This window comes from Salvelinus sp. IW2-2015, unplaced genomic scaffold (assembly GCF_002910315.2).
Source record: "Salvelinus sp. IW2-2015 unplaced genomic scaffold, ASM291031v2 Un_scaffold3635, whole genome shotgun sequence".
In the NCBI taxonomy this organism is placed as follows: domain Eukaryota; kingdom Metazoa; phylum Chordata; class Actinopteri; order Salmoniformes; family Salmonidae; genus Salvelinus; species Salvelinus sp. IW2-2015.
Genome location: NW_019944912.1, coordinates 41,229 through 52,582, shown reverse-complemented (window position 1 = coordinate 52,582; position 11,354 = coordinate 41,229). Strand labels below are relative to the sequence as shown.

At 45.0% G+C, this 11,354-nt stretch overlaps 1 protein-coding gene across 1 annotated transcript; it reads right to left on the bottom strand.

The window, feature by feature from the left end:
* Positions 1-389: 389 nt before the first annotated feature.
* Positions 390-11,306, bottom strand: LOC112076224 (outer dynein arm-docking complex subunit 3-like). Its single transcript, XM_070441225.1, is given in 16 exon segments — positions 390-2,093; positions 2,185-2,269; positions 3,715-3,761; positions 4,103-4,220; positions 4,377-4,533; positions 4,824-4,984; positions 5,253-5,399; positions 6,038-6,160; positions 6,378-6,417; positions 7,147-7,232; positions 7,545-7,646; positions 8,030-8,203; positions 8,334-8,411; positions 8,638-8,714; positions 8,717-8,758; positions 9,310-11,306. Coding segments are annotated over 16 exon segments (1,647 nt in total). The 5' UTR covers positions 9,389-11,306; the 3' UTR covers positions 390-1,962.
* Positions 11,307-11,354: the final 48 nt, after the last annotated feature.

Here is an 11,354-nt window from a genome sequence, read left to right as displayed (position 1 = left end):
TAGGTTTCTCCTGCCGCGCAATTTCATGATCAAACATTGAATTAATCTAACGGAGTTCTAGGCTATCTCAGAAAGTTTTAAGTTGTTTTTGAATAACCCAAACATGTGGGAGGCCTAAGGTAATAATGAGAGAGATATAAGATACAATAGAAAGATATAAAAATCTCATGAGAATTTTGAACAAACCTCGACAGTTGACCAACGCATTATAAGACAGAAATGATGCATGCACCGAACGACCAAAAGCCTAATCCTACTAACTGAAATATCATAAAAGCATTGACAAATTAAAGTTATGAAGAGTATTTTCCAAACGATTCTAATGAAGTGTTTAATGTCCTAAAGTTGCAGCTTTCAAATGGGAATAATTATGAAAGTCGGAGTCTATGCTATTCTCATTCTTAGATTTATTTTGAATTACATATATTTTAGGCCACAAGAACTCAAATTGAGCAATACAAAGATGGACAAATATAATGAGGAGTCAAAAGAAAACTTAGGCTTCAGCTGAGGAAAGCTTGTGAAAGAAATGATGCGTAGCTGGCCTAGACCTATTTCCATGTTATTCTAGCAATGTGAAACCTACCTACAACACATACTGGCATATAGTAAGTAGCCTAGATGTGAATCAGTGTATAGTTATCCAGTTGTGAGGAGAGCAGAGTTGCTCTGCAGTCCATGATGATTGACAACCCATCACAAGACCCACAGCCAGCGACCCTTGACTGTGTCACTGCTCCATCTGCACACTTCCGCACACAGGGTCATACAGCAGTAATCATACAGCAGTAATCATACAGCAGTATTCATACAGCAGTAATCATACGGCAGTAATCATACAGCAGTAATCATACAGGAGTAATCATACAGGAGTAATCATACAGCAGTAATCATACAGGAGTAATCATACAGCCGTAATCATACAGGAGTAATCATACAGCAGTAATCATACAGCAGTAATCATGCAGGAGTAATCATACAGCAGTAATCATGCAGCAGTAATCATACAGGAGTAATCATGCAGGAGTAATCATACAGCAGTAATCATACCGGAGTAATCATACAGCAGTAATGATACAGTAATGATACAGGAGTAATAAAGGCCTAGTGCACTAATTTAATCACTAATTGTGATTTATTAGGGGGTGCTGCTGCACCCTCAGCACCCCTAATTCCCATGGATATGTGTACTTCACTCATTTTCAGTCACCCTTTTGGCCTGTGTTACAGACCTTTTTTGGGGGGGACAAGTGACTTCAGTAAACAAGTAAAACATCTGTCCTACTTGTCCAAAGGCTAAAAACGTTCATGTCAAGCCCTGATTTCTACAGTTTCAATATTTAAGTCATTTCAATGCAGATTAAAAAATATATATATTATACAAAAGAAAATGTCCCACGGGCTGTGTGTTTGACACCCCTKCATTAGAGCGATCTTACCTATCCAAAGATTGAGTAATTCTTCAAATCAAGCTTTTTATTGATTTTCATTCCTATTTTGATTACAATTTTATAATATACAAATCAGTGGTGATAGTGGGAAATCAATTATTTTGTGTTGAACTGCTTTGTGATAAAATCAAGTTTTGCATCCATAAAGTAGCTAATGTGATGACTGCAAGGTACTATATGATCTGCCACCACCACGTTCCCCTAGCTACAGTATCATCCCAAATATACAATATACATTTACTGTGCATTCCATTAGTTAATAAGGAAATAATTATTTAGCTAACTGAATAATTATATGTGAGGAGTAAGATTTCACTCAAGTCCCCTATGCCATCTAAGCAAAGGTATTTTCACTCAATTCAGGGCACAAATATCACCTATGACCTCACACTAAACACAAACTCATGGCTGCTCTCGTCATAGAAATATAATTACCAGAGCTGACATGCCCATTCTAGCAATTATATTTCTATGGCTCTTGTGACCTCTAGCCAGCCTAACTCATCTAGGATCAGAGCTTGCCCTTTTTCTTCTTGGTCCTGGTCTTCCTCTTAGTCTTGGAGTCGATGATGAGCTGAGACTGGTGCTTCAGTATCGCCCTGGTGATAATGTAACCCTCATCGTCCCCGCTCTCCTCCTCTTCTGAAAGAGAGGGAAAAGAGAGAGGGATTGCGAGATAGAGTGTAGTGTGTATGTGTGTGTGCATGCAATTATGCGTCTGATCCCATCTCACCATCATATGGGTCCTGTCTCTCAGCCTCAGGCAGCTTGATGCGGGTGTTGCAATGGGGCAGTTTCCCCTCGATGCTGGCATGGAACTGACACAGACACAAAACCACAGACACAGAGAGACAGTTGTTCTCATCATAATAAGATGTCAAAGGGAACATGTTAGTCAAGGAGATCTGTTTATTCAACCATAGGAGTTGGCWATAAAGCACAAAGATCTGGGACCAGGGCTTATGCCTTCAAAATGTAAAGGCATACAACTTGAGACCAGTCAAAGCCAACGTCATTAGAGAATCCCAGACAGACATTTCTACATCATAAGCGCTAATGGTGTATCACTACCCGTACCCTCTGACTCCTGAACTACCCGTACCCTCTGACTCCTGAACTACCCGTACCCTCTGACTCCTGAACTACCCGTACCCTCTGACTCCTGACAACCCGTACCGCCTCTGACTCCTGAACAACCCGTACCTCTGACTCCTGACAACCCGTACCTCTGACTCCTGAACTACCCGTACCTCTGACTCCTGAACTACCCGTACCTCTGACTCCTGAACTACACGTACCCTCTGACTCCTGAACTACCGTACCCTCTGACTCCTGAACTACCCGTACCCTCTGACTCCGAACTACCGTACCCTCTGACTCCTGAACTACCCGTACCCTCTGACTCCTGAACAACCCGTACCCTCTGACTCCTGAACAACCCGTACCCTCTGACTCCTGAACAACCCGTACCCTCTGACTCCTGAAACAACCCGTACCCTCTGACTCCTGAACACCCGTACCCTGACTCCTGAACAACCCGTACCCTCTGACTCCTGAACAACCGTACCTCTGACTTGAAACACTGTTCTCAAACACACACCAAGGGGTGACTTCAAGGGGCTGGCTGGCTGTGACTCGTTAATAATCAAGATCAAACACCTAATGGCCGTATTTCCATCCAGGAACAGATAAGCATTCAAGCACCAGTGCACAGATTAAAGAACATGGTCTGTATGTAGCATCTAGTCTGGCTGGCGTGGCTGGAGAAAACCTTGGGAGTACAGTAGCAAATGGATGGAAAATAAGCAGATGGTTTCAGGTCATAAGCTTTACCCTGGCAGGACCTATTTGAGTAGATGCTCCGTGTACTGTCTGAAACACCTGTCCGTCTCTACAATACCCAATTCACTGTTGGGAGCAGCAACCACCAAAAACTAATGAGGGGCTTTTCCATTCATTCAATTTCTATGGCAACAACAGTCAATGTTTAACGAATAAGGAAGAGTCCAATCTCTGATCCTCTCCTCCATCTCCTTCATGATGGCAGCCATGTCCTTCCCCTCTCCCTCCCCTCCCTTACCCCCACCTCTCCTCCTCACCTCCTCTTCTCCATCTCCTTCATGATGGCAGCCAGGTCCTTCCCTCTCCTCCCCTTACCCCCACCTCTCCCTCTCCCCCTCCTCACCTCCTCTCCTCCATCTCCTTCATGGCGGCGGCCAGGTCCTTCCCTCTCCTTACCCCCATCTCTCCTCCTCCTCCTCACCTCCTCTTCCTCCATCTCCTTCATGGTGGCGGCCAGGTCCTTCCCCTCTCCTCTTCCCTCCCCACCTCTCCCCCTCCCACCTCCATCTCCTTCATGGTGGCGGCCAGGTCCTTCCCTCTCCCTCCCCCCCACCTCTCCTCCTCCCCCTCCTCTTCCTCCATCTCCTTCATGGCGGCGGCCATGTCCTTCCCTCTCCCTCCCCTTAGCCCCACCTCTCCTCCTCCCCCTCCTCACCTCCTCTCCTCCATCATGGTGGCGGCCAGGTCCTTCCCCTCTCCTCCCCTTAGCCCACTCTCCTCCTCCCCTCACCTCCTCTCCCTCCCCTCCTTACCCCCACCTCTCCTCCTCCCCTCCTCACCTCCTCTTCCTCCATCTCTTTCATGGTGGCGGCCGGTCCTTCCTCTGGCTCCCTCCTGCAGTAACAGCAGCTTCTGCTCTGACTGGGACAGCAGCTCCACCACGTACTCCTCTGAGCCGGGGGGCAGCTGGGGCTCCGGGCCCTCACCCTGGAGGAGGGGAGGTGTTTCAGGACACAATTGACATAATGTTTCTGAGCACCTTCACATTTTTTTTTACAAGGTTTCCCAATGCAACTTGATCTAAAGAATCTGACAGGTCTCAGGTCAGTGTTCATTATATTGTTAATGGGGTCTTCTCTGTACCAGCTTGATGTGCTGCAGTTTGTCAGATAGGTGTTCCACCCCGGCCCGGACTGTGTTCAGGGTACGGGTCAGCCAGTCCAGACGCTCCTTGGMKGCGTCGCGCCTCCCCTGCTCCGCCTGCAGGTGGCGCTTACAGTCCYCCAGCATCTGCTGACCACTGTAGAMGACAGTAAGAAATATCCATCAGAATGACCTTACAGACACACTCAACTCAACACTAGGAGAGGAACCTTTCAGACCAACTTCTGTACCACAACAAGTTGCTTGATTGGTCTTCTCCCACAAGTTCTCCCACAATTTACAATCCTCAAGGATCTGTTCTGAGGGTCACTGTTTTAATAAATAATACCTTCCATTGAAGGTGTCAGCATCCGCTTACAACTTCTCTGGTCTGCTACGTTTTCTGTGTAATCCCTAACCCTTGACCTCTAACCCCTGCCCACTGACCTAGAGAGCTTGGTCTCCCCGGAGTACTTGATGTCCTGGAAGTGTTCCTGCAGACGGTCCCGGTCCTCCTTCAGCTGTAGCAGGGTTCTCTGGTTTTCCTTCTTCAGATCCTCCAGGTGCTGCTGGGTGTCTCCCTGGGAGATGAACCTCTCCACCACCTCCTGCATAGGGACATGGATGAACACACAGATATAGATTAATACACACACACACACAGAGATAGATTAATACACACACACACACAGATTAATACACACACACACACACGTATAAATAGCTGAAAAACACAACACTTGCATACACACACATGGATACAGTAGGTGCATAAACAAACTAACACACATGTACCACACACACACACTTGCATACAAAGACACACAAACCGCACACAAAACGAAAGAATCATATAAAATGACCTCCTCTCCGTACCCGTGTGTCAGTGACCCCCGTGGCCTCCTTGATGCRTCTGAAGGCCTCTTCGAAGGTGGAGATGGCCCTCTCCTCCTCCCCCAGCCCGGTGGCACTGCGCTGGGCGTCGCTACTCAGCTCGTCAGGCTGCAAGGCTGCCCGCTGGGCCTGGAGGGAAGGGGTGCAGACATCAGGACATTTACTCTGTAGACCAAGTGATATTTAAGAAGTGTAGATATATAGCTAAATAGAATGGACACAGCACCTCATGTTATATCCCTTGATATGGGTACACCCAGTGCCGTGTCTAGGCATAAGCGATATAAGCGGACTCTTAGGGCCCTGCGAACACCATCTCTTGTTATGTTAGTCACTGACAGTCACTCAATTTGCCATGTCAGCTAACATGTTTAAGATTGCTCGGTAAGTTGCTGTCTAAACCTTGTAGAATTCCTGGCCGAATTACTGACCGAGCACGCAAGGCACCTGCCCAGGGGCCAAAATTAGTAGAATCACATATGTTTTAAAACTGATAAATGTTCTCTCTGCCCCATGGAAAAACATGTAGAATTGTAGGTCATTAACTTGACAATTTACCAAGAGGGTGGCCACTGAAATGTTTTGCCCGCTAGGTGGGGGAAGCCCCCAACCAAATCTTGCATAGGGCCCCCAAAATGCTAGAAATGGCCCTGGGTACACCCAATATGGCAGCTGGTCCAGCCATCATGGAACGTTGACTTGAATAGGAATATCCCTTCTTGTCATTGTTATTCTATGGATCTAAGTGTAAAGTGGTGGGGACCAACCCTTCTCTCCACTCTCTCAGCCTGGGCCTTACGGTCCTCTGCCTCTTTCTTGTAACGGGTGAGGATACACTCTCTGTCCTTCCTCTCCCTGTACATCTGTTCTTCTTGACGCTGCAGCTCTGCCTGAGAGAGAGAGATAGAAAGAGAGAGAGAGACCGAGAGTCAATTAACTACTGTTAATTAAAAACAGCAAAGAAAAGCATTCAACTCACAACAAATAGCTGTAAACGCAGACAGCTGGACTTTACATGATGGACACATCAATGACTGTAAGGTGATGCATGAGGGGGAGAGGTACGGGACAGTCCTCAGTTACAATAATAATACCCATGCTGGTCACCTTGGCAGTGTCTTTGGAGAGGAGTGTGTGTGTGTGTGTGCTGGTCACTTTGGCAGTGTCTTTGGAGAGGAGTGTGTATGTGTGCTGGTCACCTTGGCAGTGTCTTTGGAGAGGAGTGTGTATTGTGTGCTGGTCACCTTGGCAGTGTCTTTGAGAGAGGAGTGTGTGTGTGTGCTGGTCACCTTGGCAGTGTCTTTGGAGAGAGTGTGTGTGTGCTGGCCACTTTGGCAGTGTCTTTATGAGAGGAGTGTGTATGTGTGCTGGTCCCTTGGCAGTGTCTTTGGAGAGGAGTGTGTGTGCTGGTCACTTGGAGTGTTGGGAGAGGAGTGGTGCTGGTCACCTCTGGCAGTGTCTTTGGAGAGGAGTGTGTGTGTGCTGGTACCTCTGGCAGTGTCTTTGGAGAGGAGTGTGTGTGTGTGCTGGTCACCTTGGCAGTTCTTTGGAAGGAGTGTGTGTGTGTGCTGGCCACCTTGGCAGTGTCTTTGGAGAGAGTGTGTATGTGTGCTGGTCACCTTGTGCTGTCTTTGGAGAGAGTGTGTTGTGTGCTGGTCACTGGCAGTGTCTTTGGAGAGGATGTGTATGTTGCTGGTCACCTTGGCAGTGTCTTTGAGAGGATGTGTATGTGTGCTGGTCACCTTGGCAGTGTCTTTGAGAAGGAGTGTGTATGTGTGCTGGTCACCTTGGCAGTGTTTTATGAGAGGAGTGGTGTATGTTGTGCTGGTCACCTTGCAGTGTCTTTGGAGAGAGTGTTCACTTGTCATTATGGAACCTGTTCAGGTCCTTCAGCTCCTGTCTCTGTCTCAGGATCTCAGCCTCTAGTTTATCCAGCTGGGACTGGAAGGTCAGGCTCTCCTCCTAATTATAATATATGCCAATTAGCACACGCCTTTCTCCAAAGCTACTTACGTCAGTGAGTGCATACGTTTCCGTATGGGTAGCCCCAGCGGGAATTGAACCCACGACTTAGCCACTGAGCCACACAGGACAAAGAGCGAGGTAGGGTACTTTATCATCTGTTAGGAAATTAGAGTAGGTCATGGAAAAGGATTCAACTACCCAAAGAGCACATTGGAGATGGTGTGTAGGCATGGCTTGGTTGCATAAAGTGAAATGTGGGGCGAGTTGGCGAAACAGCACAAAGAGATCTGGGACCAGGCTAGGACTAACCTGTAGGTGGGCCTTTAGTTTCAGATAGCCCCTCATGATGTGTTCAGCCTCCTGGCACTTYAGCTGGGCTTTCTCCAGACGATTCTCCAGCACCCGCAAGTTCTGGAAGACGACACACCCACACCCACACACACACTTATAGATGGTTGATTGATCCTGAGCTGGGCATGCTAAGTGTTTGAAAAGTTTCTTATTGTGGATAAGACTGGCTAGAATCAGAGGGGTGAGGCAGCGTGGAAGGAAAGAGCGTAACCTTTTGGGGATGCTCCTCAGCCGCCTCTCCTTCACTCTGTGGACCAAGGGCAACACATCAGTCACCTCCACTATATTCACACCACTATATTCACTCTTTTGTGTGTGTGTGTGTGTGTGTCTGTCAGTCAGTCTGTCAGTTAATCAATCAGTCAGTCAGTCGGTCCTGCACTAGAGAATAGAGTTCCATTCCAGTCGTACCCTCTGCTGCACTGTTTGTCTCTATATAGTACCTTGGCCTCCTCGTTGCGTCTCTCCGTGTCTCTCTCTGGTCCCCTGTTCTCTAGCTTCATACTCTGGTACAGTGTCTGTAGGTCCTGCAGGCGACGACGGTACGTCTGGGTGGTGTGCTTTAGAGCGTTCAGCTTCTTCATCTTGTCCTTCTGGTCCAGCACCTTGAGAGCAGCCTGCTCACCAGGATGCAAAGTAGATCATCTTGATTATCCCAATGGGCAATTTGCATTACAGATGATAGTCAATAATACAGAAAATACACATACATCAACAAACATAGCTATGTGTTTGCGATGTCCCCACCTTCCCTGACATGTTTCTGAAGGCAGCTTTCTCCATGCCTCGGCTTTGGAAGGCCTCCTTTATCACCTGCTCGTCCCCCTGGAAGAGAGAAAGAAAACAGGCTGTAACAGGGAAGGACTACCTCAACTTTTCCAATAATAAATGCTTCTTTTCATTTTCAGTTCCAAAATGTTTTGTTACGACTTACGGTGTGCACTAATGAATTGACCCTGCACTCCAAAGTTCAAACAGGAAAAACAACCTGGGAAGTACAAGCTGAGCATTGAAACCAAAACATTTGTGATATAAAACCAGTTTTACTTACAGCAAGAGCGTTTGCCAACTTCTTGTGTAGTCTCTTGTTCTCCTGCCTCAGCTGAAGGATAGAATTCCTGTTTTTCTGATGCTTGACTGAGACATTTCATAGTATGCACTTCTGTCGCCCTCTGTTGGGCGAAACACAATTTCGTTATTTCAGCATCCTTTGACTGACTTTTGGCCTTCTCTTAGTCTTATTCAAAGAAACAGGGAACTAGCAATTACATAAAAAGTTGAATGCCATTTATATTTTGTGTCCCAAACTGTTCCCCATTACTCAGGGAATGTTAATGGCTAGGAAGGTAGGCTAAATATCTCAACAAGCATTTGACTATTTCTAGCTAAGCCCATTTTGCTGGCAACATAGCCTACACATCACCTGACCTTGCAAAATGATTGCAACAAAGTAGAAAGTAGCTAGTAGTTAACGTCTAACTTTCATCATAGCTTCATGTGGCCATACATTTCCCAGCGAGAGTAAATTAACCTGTAAGTAGTAAGTAACCTCACAGATGGAGGTAACGTTAGCTAAGAATCGTTAGTATAATGTTAGCAAGACAGCGCTAATGCAAAGTCTGAATTTGCTATTCAACATGGCGTTTACACACACAACTAGGCCTAGCTAGTTAACTAGCATAAGTTACCGGTCCAAGCTAGCCTGCTGCAAGTCTTAACCTACCAAGAAGTTGAATTTTCCTCTGCAGTTCTGTTATTTGGTCATGAAGGGGCGGCTTAATGGCCTCGGCGCTGAACGGCATTTTCAGTGTGCACCAATCACAAACTAATAGTTGACTTTAGAAGTAGCTAGCTAGCATTAGATGAAAACTGACGCACTTTTAGCTAGTTTTGTCCTTGTATGAGCGGAATTCGCGTGAAAACACCGTCGTTCAGATAGCTTCTCGTTGCCAAGCAACATGTACACTGACTTTCCTATCAGGTCGAGGCTCGAGACCGAACACAAACCTTGAGCAAACCGAGCAACAAAGCAGCACCAACTTGACTTCAGCTCACTTTAATTATGTATTTTTCTAGATACAATAACTTTAAATACTAATTTAGTATGTAGCAGAAAAAAAATGTTTTGGTTTATTTACAACACATCCTGCTCCAAAAACACACGTTTACACAATCCTTCTCTTGAAAATGAAATATACAAAAGCTTGCATTTGAGATTAAGTAAATAGTCCATGGGCCAGCAGGCCAAATTTCACATATTTGTCTACTTTGGGGTGGCAAAGTCTAATCATGATTTTCATTTAGGTCCATGTCAGTGGGTTACATACCCATGATGCTGCGGTAGATAAATGTGTGCATTTTGTGTTTTGACCCCTATGTGGTTAATTGAGCCCACAGGGTTGATGGTATGAAATAATGTTGTATTATCTGGGAACAATCTTTTCAAACGAAGGGAATTTTATATGTTATTAACTTCATAATACAACATATTAAGGTATGAAACAACTGGAATGGTAATGACGTCTCTATGGTCCCATCTGGTCCCATCTTTCGGGGGTCAAAGGTCATAAATGTATGCATTTTGGGGTATATCAAGACAGAATGGGAAGTATAGAAATATCTAGTTCCGCTATTTGTAACAGTGTTGTTTCAACGATGAGTCAGTCTAGGTAAATCATTTCGAAGAGATGGCAAAAATKTACCAAATACCATGTTTTTACGATGAGATCCACCCAATAGAATGTTCCATTGTTGTTTGATACAGTCATTTTCAATGAGCATGTGAACATTCAAACTTGCTTTARAATKTAATTATCAGCCTGCAAACATTCTATTGCATAGACTCCCATACAACAAGACATATAAAGGTGTGAAAAGCATAGAAAGCTCCTCTTTTGGAGTGGGTATCATATATATTTGTTCATAGGAATGGGGGGAATAAGATGAGACTATTAAACCTTTACCACCCCAAAGTGGACTATGTTTTTCACTGGCCCATGGACTACTTAACAAACCTTCAGTCCCAAAACTAATACTGCATTAGAACATGTTTTCTTTACTTTGGTAAGTTACAGTAAATGTACACTGCAATATGCAGCCATTATACAAAGATCAACAGCAGCAATAGTGAAAAATAATACTATTAACAAACCTGATGCAAAAATTATTTAGCATTTAAGCAAAACATTTTTGTAAATTAATTGTGAGAAAATCTATGTAAYTCATTATACATTTGAGAAAACTGACAAAAACTTGGAGAATTCTCATGTAAAACATGTGTTCAAATTGAACACATTATAGTCAGCCACAAAAAAAAAGGTATCAAAGTTTTGTATGTTCAGAGTTTCAAGAGGACTGCAAAAAGTAAAAAAAGTAAAAGTAAAACAGCCTAGCCAAAGTAAAACAGCCTAGCCAAACAAAAGGCACAACAAAAAGCAACAACAAAAATGATAATAAAACAAGAACAGATTTACATCTCTAAAAAAAAAAAAAATTATAAGCTCTGTCATAGACACCTTCTGTGGGAAACACAACGGAATATGTTGGCTACTCATTCAGACCTCTCTGTTTGTGACGATGGCATCCTTCTGTAGCCATACAGTATCATGATCTTAAGGCACATTCGATACACACAGCACACTGCGCAGGCAAGGCGGCTTGACCTCATCTTTCTCTGTTCTCCTCACACATACACGCACGCACACACACACACACACAGCTAGTCTACAGTCTTGGCCTGATCCTCGTTGGACTTCTTCAGAATGGTGA